We start from the raw sequence: 19,073 nt of genomic DNA on the forward strand, positions 1-19,073 counted from the left end.
TCTCCCCTCGCTCACATGCTCTCTCTCAAATCAATCAATCAATCTTAAAAAAAAAAAAAAAGAAAGAAAGAAATATCCAAGGGGACTGTACATAGTAAGAGTGCACACTGCTTTGTCAACTATTTGTTTCCAATACATTTTCTTATGTGTTTGTATATACATATGATACCGAGTCACAAAATGAACTTAAGTTTATTGTACTTCAGTTGTTTTAAGTAGTAGTTAAAAGAAACTTGTATTTCTTGCAGACGGTCAGAGGAAAAAAGGAAAGAGGTAAACACTAACGTAGCTAAGGCTGATGAGGCAGTCAGCTGCTCTGCGGGCAGCCACAGCCAGGAGTGGACTGGGGAGTGCGTGAGTCGTGCAGGGCAGGAGGGCTGAGAAAAGATTCCTACAGCCCCACATTGGGTGAGAGGTTAAAAGACTAGATCGTCGTGAAGCCAGAACCTGTGTTTTGTCCTTTTTTATGTTCTTAGTGCTTAGTCCAGCACCAGCAACTGGCAGAGAAAACCTTCAATGAATATTTGTTGAATGAATGCATGGAAATGAGTAAGGTTTACAGAGTTTTAAAGGCTCCTCTTAAAAATTCAATTAGGCTTGGAAATGAATCCAAGCAGTCCTACATTTATGAAAAGCTTGTTTCCAAACCTTAATTTGCAAATTGGTTTTTGGAACTTCAAACATCATTATACATGGCAGTTGGGAACTCAGGCCAGCCCACAACCACCTTTTTAAGCCCGAGATGTATCTGAAACAAATACTGAGAAGCAAGGCTGCCTTTCCTTGGGAAAAACGCATCCTCACCATTTCAGCTGGGAATGCCAGGAGCAAATGAGCCTCCAGATGGTAGAGGAGCACCTCCCCTGACCCCATTCCTCTGACCCCAGCTAGAGCTGCCTCTGCAAAGCCATTTTTGATGGGCTGGGAGGCACATGAGAAGCGGCATAAACTGAGACTCATTTCCTATATAACTTCCTATTTTTTTTGATTCCACGGTTTTAAACTTTATATGCTCTTCCACATTTGTTACAAAACGTGACACAAGAACAAAACTTTTTTATCGTCAGGATCTATAAAAGCGTATTTCTTTATGAGAAACATAACTCTTAATGGACTAAAGCATGAATATTTACAAGAAATGTGAAATTCTGCCTTAAGGAGACTTCATGAGGGCTTCGGGGAGATGAGAAAAGTAGCGATGAAAATATTAGACTGCAAGTGACAGTATCTCACCTGGAATAGATTACACAGCACCTTGAAGTCTAAAGAACTGAGAGGCCGTTCACACCTGCCCTGAAGATAACATGGCTCTGTGCAGGGCTTGGCATTCAGGAATTTAATGTGGCTCATAAAAAAAAAAAAAAAATACTGCCAATCTTGCTCTGTAGGCAATGAAACTCAGATAAATTATCTGATGCAAATGTCAAGGAATTTAGAAACCATTCTGTTGGGCACCTGTTTAGGCCTTTAACCTAATACTTCTCCCAAAGCAAAAAGTGCAGAAGCTTCCTGTGTTCAGAGGAATCAAATGAAAAGTGTGAACTTGGATAAACTGAGTTTGGTTTACTCAATAATAGGACATTTAAAGATTTTTTTTTTCTTCCCACCAGCACTGTGCTGGAAACTGAAGATTCAAAGATTCAAAAAAGTTCCGGCCCACAAGTGAACTGCTATGTATTGTGGGAAGGACAGGCGCGCTCGCCCCTAACTGTAGTCCAAAGCTAATCATAGAAGGTTGGACATAACTTACTCGCATAGAGAGAAAACAGAACTGAGGAACGTTTGTGGAGGAAGGTTTGACTGGGGCTTTGAAGGACAGGACGGAAGTAGGCAGAAGCAGGTGAGGTAGACCTCATGCCCACCTCACTCCCACCGCTTCTCTACCCCATCTCCCCCTACCCCTCCAAAACTTCTCTGGAATCCCACATTTTCATGGACTAGTTCAGGAACCCCTAATCTTGTTTAAGGCCTTTATTTCAGATGAGGGGGCTGAGGCACACGGAGTGTTCCCGTGTAGGGACCAGAGTGAGCCAAGGCATGGAGGTGGTCTGCCCACCATGAATTTGGGGAACAGTGAGCGGTCTGACTCAGCTGCAGCAGGGGCAGGTCAAAACAGCAAGGGATACTGAGGCAGACTGTAGAGAACTTCATTTGTTTTTAAGGTTAATTTGACAGAGAGATAGAGAGCACAAGTAGGCAAAGCAGCAGGCAGAGGGGAGAAGCAGGCTCTCGGCTGAGCAGAGAGCCCCACACGGGTCTCGATCCCAGGGCTCAGGGATCATGACCTGAGCCGAAGGCAGACAATTAACCAATGGGAGCCACCCAGGGGCCAGATTGTGGAGAACTTTGAATGTCACATTAAGGAGAAGGGGTTCCATCCTCAAAGTGGGCAGAGGAGGCGGCTGAGGATGGAATCAGAAAGGGGACCAAGACTGAGGGCAGGATGGGAGGAGAGGCAATTATAACCGTCCATGTGAGAGGCAAGAGCTCGAAATTCAGGAGATGGAATGAGTGAAGAGGGGAAAGAGATGGAGAAAGTAAACTGACAGAACCACAGGCAGGATGGAGTGGGGAAAGTCAGAACCTGGGGGTTGAGAGAGAAACACAGGACATTCGGGCATGTGTGGACACACGGACGGGGCTCTCTCCCAGCATTCCGAGCTCTGTTGGTGGACAGCTGTACAACACTGGGCAAACCTTTCCCTACTGTGTGCATCACTTTCCTTATCGGAAATAAAGGAATTAAACAAGACCAGCAGTTTCTGAACTGTTCATGGAGATCTAGGATTTCAAGGAAGTTTTAGTGGAGTGGGCAGGGTCGGGGGAAGTGGAGAAAAGATGGGGAGTAGAGCGGAGGTAAGCAGAGGGGCATGATTTGGGAGTGTCGTAGGAGTGAGGAGCTCTAGATCTACACCCACCCATTCAACCAGAACATCTCCTTTATGTAACAGAAGTCCTTGTAACATTAGAGTTGCTAAGAAAAACAAAACAAAAAAACCAAAACAACTAGTTTGATAACCATTGGCCTACACAGATAACCTCTAAAACCCCTTGGAGCACTCATACTTGAGTGAGTGATCACACTTACAGAAAGGGGTGATCCAAGAGATCTGCTAATGTGGTGGAGGTAGGTCCCATTTTTAGGACCCCAATGAGTCCCTCTGTTTATTTGATTAACTGTTGCACAAATGCTAGAACAACTGGAACAACAATTGTCATGCTGAATCGGTGCCAAAACTCTCAAAAATGGGACAGATTTACTGAAAGGCCATTTGGTATTCTCACTCTTGTGCGGTACCTTTTCCCAAGACCCAGTCAGTTTTCCAAACCTCATAAACACCAACATGAAAAGGGCTCTTGCCTGCGACTACAAAGACATTCGCTTCATTACCGACAGTTGTCTGGCTTTGGGTAAGTTGAGTTACCCCTCTGGGTTTCATCTCCTTGTCTACAGAATGAGAACATCGCAGCGAACAATCCTAGAGGCCCCATGTAGCTTTAACATTCCAGGGTTTCATGATCCTAAACCTTGGAGCCTGTTATCTGAACAATTCCCTGATCAATTGCATGTGCTCTCAATCTTCTTCGGTCACAGTCAGATGGTCAGTATATTAAGGGCTTTGGGCTGTTGACTTTAAGGATTGGGCAATGTGTGCTTTAGCCAAAATCTCTGACTCCTGCAAATGGATCATTCTGAGCAAAGGGCTCAGGTCTAAATTAACAGCAGATCTTTAGAAACACAATACTTTGTGGCCCAGTATTTGCAGTAGAGAAATCCCGTACCTAAGCATTATAAACCCTTGCAAATGGTCTACAAACCACCATAAAAAATGACAAAGAGGAAAACCAATCAGAACTATAAAGTTTAGACCAGAAAGTTTCAGACAGGTCTGAAATTTACATACTGCCTGCCTGCCTTGGCCTCCTGATTTCTCCTCTCCCCTCCCACTCCCACAATTAAATTTTTTCCTTTCCTTTCCTTTCTTTCTTCTTTTTTAAAACAATTCCCTTATTTAAAAAAAAAAAAAAAGAAAGAAAGAAAGAAAGAAAGAAAAGTTTAAAGCGAAGAGGTAAAGCGAGCACTCACTGGGAGAGGGCGGCCAGGCTGCGTCTTCCCTGCAATCCCGATCCCCCGAGCATGTCCGCAGCTGGAAGGGTTGGAGGGTTATTGGAGGTGCTGAGACCCTCCTGGCGGTCAGGACGTGGGCCGGGCCCCCGGAGGTGCCATGTTTTCTGTGGCTGAAATGCAGGGTGCAGGATGCTCCCGTGTTCTCCCTTTGTGTTAACACTTTGGTCTGTCCCTGTGACGAAAGTCTGGGCTTGTCCTCTGCCAAATCTACTCCTCCCCACCCTTTCCCTTCGCATAGGATCATCAGAGAGCTGATTGTTATTTTTTACTGTAATCTCTCTAATAGAGGCCCATCCTGTTTAGACTGCAAAGGGCACAGATTGCTTGGAGATTTCCAGACTATTAATACTAGGTAGTAGGGGCCAGGAGTCTCAGTAGCTTTCATGATGAAGACCTTATATAATTAATTACAAATAATTACAGCGAGGGAGAGAACTAGTCAAAGGAAAGTACACCAATCCATGTGCGCAGCCTTTTGGAAAATAGTTGATCATGGGATCACTTGCAGGCACAATCCAACCAAGGAGAGATCAGCAAAAATCAGCCCACCAATAAGTTCGCAGGGGTGCAGTTTTCAGGCCCTCATTCTGAGCTCTGTTCTCAATTAACATGGGTGTAGGTGCTTTCCAAAGTAAACATTTCCCACTGAGAAATCAAATCTGAGAAACTCCTCTTATCCCTTTTATCCAGGGAAAGATGGATGCAGGATATAAAAATGCAAACCCAGGCAAAGGGGAGAAGAGAGACCGCCCTGCCAGTGAACTGCCAGATCATACGGGGTGTTTGGTGCTCACGGCCCTCGATAGACTGAGGGCAACAGCCTGCCTGGGAACATGTTGCAACAGCCGGGCCTGGTCTGTACCCAGAGCGTGCTGGTATGGTGATCTCATCAGCCACGCCAGGCAAGACAGCCTGGTCAGCAACAGTTTGGGAGGCAACCAACTCCTCACCCCTGAGCAGGGGGTGATGTTGATTCGATCTGGAGACGACTCTCTGACTGGGTTTGAGTGATCTTCTTCATCTCCAAGCTGCAATGATCAGACTGGTGCTGGGGAACGCGGGTACTTATGGGGCGGGCTCTCTGTCAAATAAGCAGAGCAACTCCGATCTCCACAACACAAGATGATTCTTCCGGTAAAGAGCCAGCGGGAGAAGCAATCAGCTGCCCACACTGAGAGCCCCTTTACAGAGTGAAAAACAGCTTGGAGATGTTTCTTGTCACAAACAAGGGCTCAGAAGCCCAGAGCACGTGAACGGGTCGCCCAGTGCCCGTGGAGCAGAGCTGTAGCCGCAGCTCTTGTGCTTGATTTAAAGAAGTTTAATTCGGTTAGATTTGATGCTTTTGTCATTTCAAGTCCCTAGAAGATTTGGGGTGTCTTCCTGCTTAAATACTATGCTCTCATCAAGTCATGGTTTCTAGAGCAAATACAGTTTAGCGAATTTCTAAGTTAATTATCCCCATGTATCATGATATGTACACATTTAAAGATCTCTTTGCCATATGTTGATATATATGTATGTCTCAACGTATATTGACTACATAAAGTGCATGAGCCCCTGAAAACAGAGCTATGTCTGCCCTCACACGAGAGGCCTCAGTAGAATACTGACTTGGCCTGAGTTGCTTGTTCCAGAGCTGAGACAGACACGTGTACCGAGGCATGTTGCTATTCCTCTTACAACCAAAGTTTGCCCATTCAATTTTTTCCCTTCAAAAAGTTCAGCGACTTGCTGTGGCAGGCAGAATCACACTCCTCCCAAAGACATCCATGTCCTAATCTCCAGAAGTTATGAATAGGTACGTGGCAAAAAGGGACTTGGCCCAGATGTAATTAAGTTACAGGCACTGAGATGGAGATGATCTGGATGTTCCAGATGTGTCCAGTCTAATCACCTGGTCTTTAACGTCAGACAGCCGTCTGGCTGTGGTCAGGGAGAGATGCGATTACAGAGGAATGGTCAGGGAAATGCACGTTGCTGCCGATGAAGATGGAGGAAGGGGGCCAAGGTCGAGGCCAGCCTCCAGAAGCTGGAAAGGCAAGGAAGTGGATTCTCCCGTAGAGCCTCCAGAAGAATGCAGCCCTGCCCAGGCCTTGCTTTTAGCCCAGGGCGACCTGTGTTGGACTTTGAACCTCTAGGGGGGTAATCAGTTTGTGCTGTTTGAAGCCACCAAGTCTGTGGTTGGTTGCTGTAGCAGTGATAGCAAACTAATATATTTGATTACGGGACTCATTTGCCCTTGGGAATTCGTTTCAATGCCTGATTTTCCCCCCTTCCCAATACACTCCAATTTTAAGGTAGCAAGTAGAGTTTTGGTATATTTGAAATAAGCTCATAAAACAGTAGCTTAGAAGAAAAGTGATTCTTCCAGGCCAATCTTATCTCTCTCTCTTTCTTACAACACACACACACACACACACACACACACACACACACACACACACCCTTACCTTCCAAGGCGGAGAGCAAGAATTTAGTAATCTTCCACTGATATGCTGGTATTCATATACTAAATGCATGCTAATGGCAAGCTATACAAAGGCTATTCACCAAGCTCTTTTCCTAGCTGTAAAGAGAAGAAGAGGGAAATCATGCACATTCTTTGCTGGCTCCTTGTTATTAATGGAATGCATCTGGGAAGTAGCTGTCTGTCTTCAGTTTGCGGTAGTAAAAGGAGCAGGTGTCATAACTCATGCTACTTAGTAGGGTACTGAAATGGTGATAGTGAAGCGAGAAGTGAGTTTTGGACCTGGGTCAGACACCAGTGGGGAAACAGGAAGAACACAAAGGCCCATGAAAGGGAGACTGGATGCATTTGAGAGGCGGGGAGAGAAGTGAACCATGAGCTCAGAGCAGGGCTGGCATCCACAACTTCCAAGTAGCCCTCTGGTGTCTGGCTAGATAGGGCTAGAGAGGAGAGAGGAGCGAAATTAGGGAGACATAGCAAAGATTCATTTGTGCACAGTGTGTTATGTTCCTGCAGAGACCAGCAGGCATCCATGTTTTCACCCTGTAGCACAGACAGGGTGCTCAGCATCCAGCTTCCAGAACTGGAGTTTCTGAAAACTGGATTAATCCGTTGGTGCTGCAAACAACTGAGGCAGTCATCCATTCTTCAGCAAGAGCGTGGGGAATCACACGTCGGACATTTCAGGACTCTTACTAGGGAAAATGGAAGTCTGGGCCAGTCTCAAATTACTCATAGCATCCTTCATTTCTGGATACTATATTTAATTTTTTATCAAAGAGAGCCTGTGCTGAGAAGATTTGGAGGAGGTCAGTGAGATAGAAGGAACAGCTCCCACCACAGGGTGGTCCTTTATTAATAAAATATGATTTAAAAAAATAACTTCATGGAGGTAGGAGACTGGACCACATGATCTGTTCCAGACTTTACAGTCTGAAATGGTTGTTTGAGAACAGCTTCTACCTTGGAACAATTCCCTAGGGAAAAGAGAGGTATGTGGGAAGCGCCTGTGTACTGGCCTAATGCACTTTAGAGACACACACACACACACACACACACACACACACACAGCCACTTACTTCCTACAGAAACTCAAACCCCAAAGACATCTACTCACTTGAAAGGCAACAGTTCAATAATGTAAAGGGAGTTTTTAAAAAGCCTCCTGAACAATATTTTCTTACAGAGAAAATCATAGACTCTATATCCTCAGAATGAGGGCATTTGCAACATTTTACCCAGACAGCTACTCATCAAGGGGTGGACAGGAATGGAACGAAAGGGGTTAACTACCTCTCTGCAGGCAGACTCTCTTTCCTACTTTCCTTGAGCCCCTTTTCGTCTTCCCTCCACAGCTCAAGGCCTCTCTACCCCCATAACACTGAGCTTGTGCACTTGAACGATACTGCTTTGTATTGCCTGGTGATCGTGCATTTTAATGTATCCTCCTAAGAAAGCTTGCCATGAAATACTCCTCCCTTTATCCAGGTCCCACTGCAGAAATTACAGATGCCTCTTCTCTCTTTCTTCTGCTTTCTCCCTTCCAGTAGTGCCTTTTTCTTGCCTCTCCTGCCCCATTGTGTCTTGGCTGATGTCTTCCTAGTTCCGGCTGGGTCTTCCTGTAGGGGTCTGTGGTGTGCTGCCTGTGGCTGGAGGAACAAATGGATTGCTATGGAAAAGTCACCGTTTACCCCTGACCCTACTCTTTCTGTGCAACAACCTGTCCTTCACTAGTATACTTGTGGCCTTGGCTGACACAATTCTCTGAACTACTCCTTGTGAGATCTGTCCATAGGCCTGTAACAGGTCTTGGGCACTACCCTCTCTTATCTCCCTTACGATAGTGGCTATGTAGTTTGTCCCAACAGGTACCCCCTTACCCCTCCTCACGTGATACCATTTGAATATACACTACGAGCCAGTCACCTAGGGACCTGCTGTAGGGAATCCAAAGATGAGAAGGTCAGCCCCAAAGGAAGGCAAGATACGCATACAAAAATTGTAATACAAGATAGGAAGTGAACCGTTCTCTGCAAGCAGCAGGGCTGAAGAACTTGTGCTTCAAAGACGACATCCCGCGATCAAGGCCCCCGTGTTTAATCACCCTTATGCTCAATTTATTCTGTTACTGAACTACACTTCCTGTTGCTGAAATATCTCTATCAGGGCCACAGGTATTAAATCATCCTGTAGTCTCGTCTTTTCTAGGCTAGATGCCAGTGCCTATTTTCCATTCTTTTAATATCAGCCTGAAATACAACAACTCTTCAAGCAGGAAACCAAAATTGGACATAATAAAGGTCTGACCAAGGCTGTGTGCCTGGATGAAGGCCCAGCGCTGCCTGCCATGTTCCTGTTAACACATCTTAATGTCGTTTTCGCATTGATAACAGCATCTCTTACAGAGATCACTCATTCATTTCTGTGCTAAATCCAGGACTTTTTTTTTTTTTTTTTCCTCTCCTTCCTCTCTAGATGTGTCACTTCATCAGTCTACTTCCAGCATTTACTGTGAAGCTAGTTTTGTTGTTGTTATTTGCCCCTCACAGAGAAAGCTCCAGACTGTTTTCAGAGGCCCATCTTTCAACTCTTTCAGGATATTGTTTTGTATTTTTTTGGTCAAAGGTCTCGGGAACTGAGGAACACAAAACCTGATTTCAAAAGGGGAGGAAAAGATCTTTCAAAGGGCACCTCCCTGAATTTCAAAAGCTAGGAAGTCTATTGATTTGAGGCAACACTGAGTTCAAGGTTCTAGGTTGAACTAACAGTGTACTGATGTATTTCTTGCTCTACTTGCTAGGCTGTGAGCTCCTAGAGCAGGGGTACTGTGTCCCAGCCATCTTTCTGACCCTCCCATTGTTCCTGTTAGCACAGTGCCTGGCAGAGAGCAGGCCTTCTATATGTGCTGCATAATAGATTTAGTGCACGTGGCTTCATAATGAGCAAATCATTACTTTGACCAAGTGGATTTATTTTGTTTGTAATTGAGTCAAAATGGAAGGATGAGTGATGGGAATGGTGGCCTGGCCTCAAGTTTTATTGTGCCCACCAATGGAATTGACTGGAATTGAGATGCATCTGGGTGTGACTGAGTAATGACATGGGTCGAGGGTGGGGGGCAATTTGCATGGGGGTCTGGATAGTTGTTGGCTCTCACATGCCTTGGAATTGGCCCCTCAGCCCTCAGCCCCAACTGCCACATATCTGTGCCCTGAGGAAAAGCAGAGTGCAGAGAAGCTGAAGCTGTTTCCACAACGTGTTTGCTGAGTCTAGGCCAACCTTTGGTGCCTGAATGACAAAGAGTAGCAGAGCAGAGGACAGAGTTACCAGTCCTATATCTGTCCAGAGCACAACATGGTTCTGAACACAACATGGTTCTGAAATTCTAGAGGGCTGAAGGGAATGTGGGGCCACTTTGGTAGCTTGAAAGTCTAGAGGCACAAGGATACCGGATGGTGCCTTTGACACAGAGGCCCAGGGTCTCAGGGTGGGCAACGGGGCTGAGGCAGTGGAGGCACCTCTGAAATGACCTGGTGGCAGAGCAGGGGCCGGGGCCTCACGGGGATAGGGGCCTAGCAGCAAGGAGCCATGGGAGGCTGCATGTGGCACATGATCTTGTGTGAGACAGACTTCCAGAAACAATCAGAGAGGACCTTTTCTTTTTTTCTTTTTTAAAATTGGTAGTGGGGTGGTCATCCTGCATGAGCAGGAGCATTAAGAAGTATATTACTAGTAATGTGATTCTATTGATAATCATAGGCAGATTCTGATTGAAGATACATGGATAACAGCTATCAGTGTTCTGCACCTTTTTTTTAAAATTTTTTATTTTTTATAAACATATATTTTTATCCCCAGGGGTACAGGTCTGTGAATCGCCAGGTTTACACACTTCACAGCACTCACCAAAGCACATACCCTCCCCAATGTCCATAACCCCACCCCCCTTCTGCATTCTGCACCTTTTTAAACTTACATTTTGCTCTTTTGTTTTTGTTTTTATTTTTATTTTATTTTTTAAGGATTTTATTTATTCGAGAGAGAGCAAGAGAGAGAGTGAGAACACAAACAGGGGGAGGGGTGGAGGGGAGAGGGAGAAGCAGACCCCCCTCTGAGCAGGGAGCCTAACAACACAGGACTTGATCCTAGGACCCTGAGATCATGACCTGAGCCAAAGGCAATCACTTTACCAACTGAGCCACCCAGGCGCCCCATTCTGAAATCTTTTAGACAAACAAAAAGGAATAAGGAAAAATCATAATGAACATCTATGTGCTCACCATCTGGCTGAGAAATAAAAATTTCAAAGTAACTTAGTGCTCCTGTGCTCTTTTAGAATAGCATTCTCTCCCTTCCCTCCTGGAGGCAGTGCTTCTCCTGGATCTGTGTTCAATCCACTTTCTTGCAAGCTACTCCTTTGGGCCACTTGCCACATTCCAGGGGGATCACCATCAATGCCACCATCATGTGTATTTGGTTCTAGGATGAATCGGGATGGGAGTGCAGGAATGAGACATCCTTTCACTCTGTCTTGATGCTTCTGTTATTTCTCGTGGGGAAATGCTGGTCCCCTCACCATGACGCTACCACTCCGTGAAAAGGAGGGCATTCTCTTCTTCTCAAGGCCAGTCCTTGAGGCCCAGCATTCCACTGCTGGCTCTTCCCCTTAGGCATATCCTGACCTCTAGTTGTATCCCACTGTCAACCTAACACACGTCTTCAATCAGTGCACTGCATCCTAACATTTATCATAAAGGGGACTTTTGTTCGGTGAAAAGATTATTAGCATTTGCCACCATTTGCTTGTTATTTCCTGAAGCTTTCTGGTTTTGACCCAACAAAGCTGTTCCTTTTTCTTTTGCTTAGCCTTTTAAAATCCCCTTTACGTCTCTGAATTCTAGTGATTCTTGAAGAACCAGTGTCCAGCCCGAACCTGCATGAAGTTTCCGCACATGAGACTACTTCTTCATACTTTGCCATCTCAGGAGGAAAGATGAGAATATTTGAGCCTATCCTTATATGCGTGCATTTGAGAAATAGTTATGTTGTCACGTGTGAGTCAGCCCCTCCAGCTAACTTGCTGTGAGGCTCCCCATTTCTGTTTAAACCCATTTGCAGCAATTACTTAGGTCTACTCTTTTTTTTTTTTTAAGATTTTTTATTTTTTTAAATTTATTTGACAGAGAGACATCACAAGTAGGCAGAGAGGCAGGCAGAGAGAGAGAGAGGAGGAAGCAGGCTCCCTGCTGAGCAGAGAGCCCCATGCGGGACTCGATCCCAGGACCCTAAGATCATGAAAATCTTTTTCTTTTTTGTAAAGATTATTTATTTATTTATTTGACAGACAGATCACAAGTAGGCAGAGAGAGAGAGGAAGGGAAGCAGGCTCCCTGCCAAGCAGAGAGCCCAACTGGGGGCTCGATCCCAGAACTCTGGGATCATGACCTGAGCCGAAGGCAGAGGCTTTAACCCACTGAGCCACCCAGGTGCCCCCTAGGTCTACTCTTTAAGCTCTTTGTAAAGTTTTGGATTTTTAATCAGCCAGACTATTTTCTTTCCCTGGAGAGAAAAGTTTCTACCTAAAAGGATCATGCCTCCAACTCCTCCTTTGCCCTCCAGCTTGAAATATATCTTAAAAAAATAATAAAATAGTGCTTGGAAACAGTAGGATTCTAACAACAGCTATTTGACCGTATGCTTGCTAGTGCATATCTATAAAACCCTGGTTCTGGTCTCAGTGAAAATAATTATATATATCTTATATAATTCTAGGAAAGAAGTATGTACAGGAAGGATATGATTTCTACCCAAAGGAAGCTGAATCCAGGCCATAGTGAAATGCTTTAGAATGTAGAATTTGTGGGGTGCATGGGTGGCTCAGTCAGGTAAATAACCAACTCTTAATTTTGGCTCAGGTCATGATCCCAGGGTTGTGAGACTGCTGGATGTGGGGCTTGCTTAAGATTCTCTCTCCCTCTCCTTCCATCCACCCACCCCTAAAAAAGAAAAAAAAAAAAAAAGGAATGTGCACTTTATTATCCACAGATAGAACTGATGGGAAGGAAATTAAGAAACTAGTATTCTAACTCTAAGGATATAATTCGAGTGTAAGAAAAAAGGTCAGATCTTCAAAGGAAGCATGTTCATTCATAAGTCACAGGTTTCTCAGTGTATATCACTCTTGTTCAAAGTATCTAAATAGTTCCACGACCATAAATTTATTTGCTGGTGTCCACTTTCTGCACCCAGATATTAAATTTACACATGGCTTTTATAGCTAGAATCAAATCCAGATTTTTTTCCGGGGGTGGGGAGGACAGGATTGGATTAAAACATGTATTTGTTCTATTGCTAGAAAAAGAGTCCATTATTTCGGATACTTGGGGTGTAGAGATTACTATTATATTATAAAAATGATACTTGGTTAGGTACTGTCCTATTTTGAACTTAATAAATAAATTATAACTTTTCGCTGTTAGAGATTTTTCCTAAAACCTCACTTGCACCTGAAAAAGCCTAGAACAGTGTTAGACATGTAGACACTTGACAAATACTTGTCATTTGCTCTCCCAGGTTGAAGAGTGACAACAATAGAGTAGAGATGCTGCCACAATAAGGCCTGTTGGCTGGTCCTCCTAGAGGCTTCCCCTGACTGGCCTTTTTTGGAGCATTCAGTATAGTACAGGATCTAGAAGCTCTGTTGCACCGCCAAATGGATTTTGGGAGTTCTTGAAGTGGATAGGTCTCAGGGAGACCTACTGGCTTCCAGACTCACAAGGCACTGATGTGTACATCAGAATGCTAATTAATGCCAATTAGTTAAGGGAATGAATGACCTCCCTCTTTAGTGCCTGGAGAGCTCTCATACTCTCACCATTCCCCAAAGCCATAATATAAGAAAGTCTCACAGTCCCCAGAGAATGCTTCATGAGGGTGAAGTCAGAGCAAAGGGAGGCAAAATTGTCATGAGGAATATTCTACCGAAGCCAAGGGAAGACGTGAGGAAATACCTCCCTCAGGGGAGAGAATACTTCTCATGTCACAAGACTGAACGAACCCTGAGATTCCGTCTATTTCATCTGGATAGTCCCAGATGCCACCACCAACCCTGGGCTTGGACTTGGTATTCATGCAAACCTCTTCCACTGGCCCATTCTTGGTTCAGACTTGCTAACACACAGATGATTTAGACTGAATATTCTTGTCCTTGAAAAATTCATATGTTGAAATTCTAACCCCCCCCACCCCCCCACCCCCAGTGATGGTATAAGGAGGTGGGAACTCTGGGAGGTAATTAGAGGTCATGAAAGTGAGGTCCTCACAAGTGGGATTAGTGCCCTTTTAAGAAAAGACACAAGGCAGCTTGCTTTTTTTCTCCACCAAATGAGGATACAACAAGAAAACGGCCAACTACAAATTAGGAAGTGGGCCCTTGCTAGATAATGGATCTGCCAGCACCTTGATCTTGGATTTCTCAGCCTTCAGAATTGCAAGAAATAAATGTCTGTTGTTTAAGCTATCCGGTCTATGTTATTCTTTTATAGCAGCCCCAAATGACTAAGATAGTAGATTACAGTTAGCTTACACTTGATTACATCTGGGAGACCTAATGTAATTCAACACTTATGTGTTGAATTTTTTATTAGAAATTGTCTTTTGTAGAATTCTTGCATGACTTTATGGTGGCAGCTTGAGAGAGGAGATTAGAAATAGACTAGGAGAAAAGCTTTTCAGCTTTAAGATGCTATTTTACTTTGAAGTTATTGAGCAATGAAATCAAGCTATCATTAGGATCAAGGCAGGAAAAGCAAATGGAGCTCTTTTTTTTTTTTCATTAATTATAGAATAGAACCAGGCAGGTTTTTTCAGTGTAAACATTTAATAAAAAAAGCATATTCATTTTTCTCATTTAAAAGCCAAAATCCATCTGGGAAGCTTTTTAATTTTAAGATCTCATGAAGACAACAAAGAAAATAAAATAGATAACACTTACACAAAAAATAGCAGACAGACATTTTAAATTCGAGAGCCAATGATCTGAAATACACATCCAGCTTTCTAAACTATGTTGCAGAGTAGAGAGTGCTGATGTAATTTAAGATTCTCCTAGGTATTTCAGAATTCAGAGGCTTTCTAGGATAACTTCAAATTATCTTTCCTTCTAACCTTTTTCAGTGGATCTAAGAATTAAAAATGAAATTAAAAATGAAAAGATACAGTTGTGAGGGTCTGCTATGGTACTTTGGGTATTACCTGTCCTGGGCTATTTCAACGCACTAACTTTATCCTAAATGTAAATTTTATGCTAACAAATTAACCAAAGGGCATCCTTTTATAATAAAGAAACTCAGTGCCTCTTGTAGAATGTGTTGTATCACAGTCAATGTGAACTGAATTAATCTGAATCCTAATCTAGAGTTCTAATAGTTATTTATAACCCCTCCCCCCTTTCTTCTCAATCATACTTTTTTGAGGTATATGTATTTATTAAAATAAAAAAAATCCTACTTCACTGAAAATAAAATTAACCTCCCATATCTTGCTTGGATAAATGAACGCTCATGTATTTCTTTAATCTTTCATTTCTTGGTTCATTACTACATTCTAATACTAGAAGATCTGCTATTTAGAGTCCAATCTTGAGATTTAATTTGCATGTTAAATACTCTTCACTTCAGAAAGAGTATTTCTGAATACTCTTTCTGAAGAGTGTTCAGATGAATGCTAGCCTGAGGTTGGTCCTACTCCTCATCTACTTTGGCCCATCCTCTTGGGATTAACCGAAGGTTACTCAGACAACAGACTTGGTCTTCCATTAGAAGCTAGAAATTAGGGGCGCCTGGGTGGCTCAGTGAGTTAAAGCCTCTGCCTTCGGCTCGGGTCGGGATCCCAGGGTCCTGGGATCGAGCCCCGCATCGGGCTCTCTGCTCCGTGGAGAGCCTGCTTCCTCCTGTCTCTCTGCCTGCCTCTCTGCCTACTTGTCATCTCTATCAAATAAATAAATAAAATCTTAAAAAAAAAAAAAAGAAGCTAGAAATTAGAAAATTGGGGGGTAATATAGCTTGTTCACTGTTGGACTACTTAGGGTTTGGTATGAAACCTATAATTTGATAATTATCTGTCCTGATAATGCAAATGTTAATTACAAATAATAATAAAGGGTTTGAGCGCCAGAGCAAATAGGCCCACTAAAGGGAATTAATTCTTACCACATTAATATTATTTGCCTCCATGATGCAACTGAATAAGCATAACAGTCAAAAGTTTACAAGGTAGTGGTTCAATAATCCTTAGTAATCAGAGAAACCCATGAGATGAGTTTCTTCATATCTCTAGAGAAAAGATAGGGAGTCAAAATTCCAGTGGCACAGCAAGGGAGTGATAGAATCCCAAGGAAGACATGGATGGTGTCAGTATTTGGGGAACATCACAAAGATCACTAACATTTCTGCCCCCTATAAATATCTTGGCAACGTGAACAAGATTCTGCCTTGGCACACAGATGTGAACTGAAGTAGCCATTAGCTTCTTCCTTGATTCATACTGCATACTGGTCTTTGGGGAAATAAAAGTAAGATGTAGTTTTTAATGCAGAGTTGCTCTTAATTTGGTGGGGTGAAACAGACCTATGAACAAATAAGCATATGAAATAGTCAAAATAAAAATAGTAATAATTGATATAACTGATGTTAATAATAACATAAGACCATAATCAATATACGTTTAAAGAGCCATGGGCAACTCAAGGTGGGAAATCAGTCACTTTGACAGGGGACCTCTGGGAAGATGTTTTCCAGAGGATGGCAGCCGAGCTGGGCCTTCTGGCTGAGTAAGAGTTCACCAGTTACAAGAGGTTCAGGAGGGAAAAGACAGTGGTGTGGAAGAGCATAGAATCCCGCTGAGCCTGAAGACCTTTGCTAAGTTAGATGCAAAACCAGAAAAGGAAATAACCCACAGACAGCACGGTTTAATTTTGATTGGGATAAAGCCATCATTTTAAATCTTCTGAATTTTCTCCTTAATTGATGACTAAAGGAAAGGGCAGATAAAATGGCTTGGCTTTTTCCAATCTGCAGTTGAGCCCTCTCCAGAGCGATGGGATCTAGGGAAAGTGACAGGTAACATTTTACAGCATTTTCTCTGTGTCTGATTTTTGGAAGCCTAGAATACCTGAGGGCCAGTGATATTACAGAAGATAGCCAAGCATGAAGTATGAAAATTCCTTTGGAACCCAGGATACGATCAGAATGAAACTTGCAACTCAACAGAGAATGAAATAGAAGTGAATCCGATTTAATGAATCATACAGGCTCCTCTACATAAGAAACATGTCATGTGAACCACCCTATATGTTTTTTATGGCATCTGTTCCTATCTCATTTGATTTTCTCAGCCACCCTGAGAAGTGCTAGTTCTGTTTGACAGGTGAGGAAGTCCAGATCTGCTAGTTTTATCCAGTGTCTTCTTTTACCCTTGATCTAAAAGGTAATTTTGTGCAGTCAGAGGCACTTGTATGGGTTGGGCACAGCCAAATGCAGAGGAACAAGTACCGGAGTTGGAATAAATGATAGTTTCCAGATCTGGTCCAGGCACCGACTGCATGCTCTTCGACATGTTACCCATCAAGTCCAGGTCTAGTGATCTGCATTTGCAAACTCTTTTCCAAGAATGCAGAACAGAGAGTCTCAATTTCTGACCATAGAACCCAATGGGAGACAAGAATATGCCTCCTAGCAGTAATTGCACTCAGGAGGCGTTCTCAGGGAAAACCAGCTTCTTCCTACAGGCTATGCCTCCCCAATTCAGCTCTTCCACAGCTCTGACAAATCCCACAATGAGAGAGAATTTATAGGCAGGTTCCTGGGATGCGAGGCACTTAGATATGAGAGCATTAGGAATTTCCGTCCTGCCTCAGCCCTGAGTTTTACAGAACTTCATTCTGTTTGGTTTGTCAGCCCTGGAGCTTTTGTGGTCCTGAGACTCTCCTAGCAGCCAGGATATACTCTGAGGATGCTGGCTCAGAAAGCAGACACATATTTGGGATATTTGGCTTTCATGGTTGGGTAGGAAGAGTTATGGCCTTTTAAAAGGGGAAGAGCAGAAAGGAAGGGCATCAGGTATCAACTCTTTCTAGACCACAGTTTTTGTCCAAGGCCCTTCAACAGTAGCTTCTCATCTTCTTCTTCGTCAAGAGAGGACAGGGGTGCCTGGGTGGCTCAGTGGGTTAAAGCCTCTGCCTTCAGCTCAGGTCATGATCCCAGGGTCCTGGGATCCAGCCCCTCATCAGGCTCTCTGCTCTGCAGGGAGCCTGCTTCCCTGCCCTACCCCCCACCTCTCTGCCTACTTGTAATCTCTTTTACATAAATAAATAAAGTCGTTAAAAAAAAAGAGAGAGAGGAGAAATGGCGAGGGGATATTAGATCCCCCAAAAGGGCCACACACACACACACACACAAAATCAAGATTTACACAAGACTTGGTGAAAGAAACAGAAGGACTGTTCAAGGAAGGAGTGGGCAGAGGTATACAACTAGTAGCATTGCCAACAGTGACTTGGGGAAGATGGCTGTGCCATTACACCTGCCGAGGCTGCTTGTCTTTGAACCAGCACGATACCCCATCACCTCATCCTGCTCGTCTGTCTGTTCACTTCCTGCCCACTTATTTTCCACATTGCTCTCTTGAGTTCCCCAGAAAGACCTGCCAATAGTGCAAGGTTTTCTGTGGGAATCAAAAATGGGTTGCCTGCTGTTTTTCTAAGTAGGCACAGCAGAGCTATGAACTCCAGAAAGAAAGGACCCTTTCATTATCTTGTTGCTGGTGCCAGCTCTAGGAGTTACCTAGCTTTCATCTGGAGAGCCCCTAAGTATGCAACGTTCGCACTGGACAGTAAAATGCAGGTTAACCTTAGGCAAATAAATAGCACATATTGAGCAATCTTCTGGAAACTTATCAGTTGGCTTCCTAAATGGTATAGGAAAATGGAAGCTTGTGAAGATGTGATACAGGATTGTCCATGTCACCCACAGTGGAAAATATGAATATTGGAAGAATTTCCTATTCTAAACAACGTGCAGTTTAAAATACACTCTCCGGAGACTCTCCTGAATGTACAGGCTCATGGGTGCTATTTATAGTGGCTGATGTGTACTTTTACCAAGATTTTTATTCCAACAAAGGAACTGTATGTGATGCAGGGAGTTATTAAAATAGAAAATAAACTCTCACATTTTGACTTAGTCCATTGGTACTAATCTCAAATGCAAGGTCAGATCTCACTAATTTAGACTAACTGGAAGAAAGGCCAGTATAAATTCTAGAATATTTTATTTATTTATTTATTTATTTTTAAAGACTTTATTTACTTATTTGACCGACAGAGATCACAAGTAGGCAGAGAGGCAGGCAGAGAGAGAGAAAGAAGCAGGCTCCCCGCTGAGCAGAGAGCCCAATGCGGGGCTCCATCCCAGGACCCTG

At 43.6% G+C, this 19,073-nt stretch overlaps 1 protein-coding gene across 7 annotated transcripts in view; it reads right to left on the bottom strand.

Annotated features, from left to right (window-relative positions):
• The window catches only part of CALD1 (caldesmon 1), a 185,720-nt gene that overhangs the window by 68,316 nt on the left and 98,331 nt on the right, over positions 1-19,073 (bottom strand). The window contains exon 1 of one of the 7 annotated variants that reach the window (XM_082693293.1): positions 4,088-4,333. The exons of 5 other annotated variants lie outside the window; for them this stretch is intronic. In XM_082693293.1, the coding sequence (XP_082549419.1) occupies positions 4,088-4,140 (53 nt within the window). In that variant the 5' untranslated portion in view covers positions 4,141-4,333. Of the gene's footprint in view, positions 1-4,087; positions 4,334-19,073 lie in introns of those variants that run through there. One more of the 7 variants, XM_082693296.1, reaches the window with a different exon arrangement.

The sequence above is a fragment of the Mustela nivalis genome (assembly GCF_964662115.1).
Source record: "Mustela nivalis genome assembly, chromosome: 12".
In the NCBI taxonomy this organism is placed as follows: domain Eukaryota; kingdom Metazoa; phylum Chordata; class Mammalia; order Carnivora; family Mustelidae; genus Mustela; species Mustela nivalis.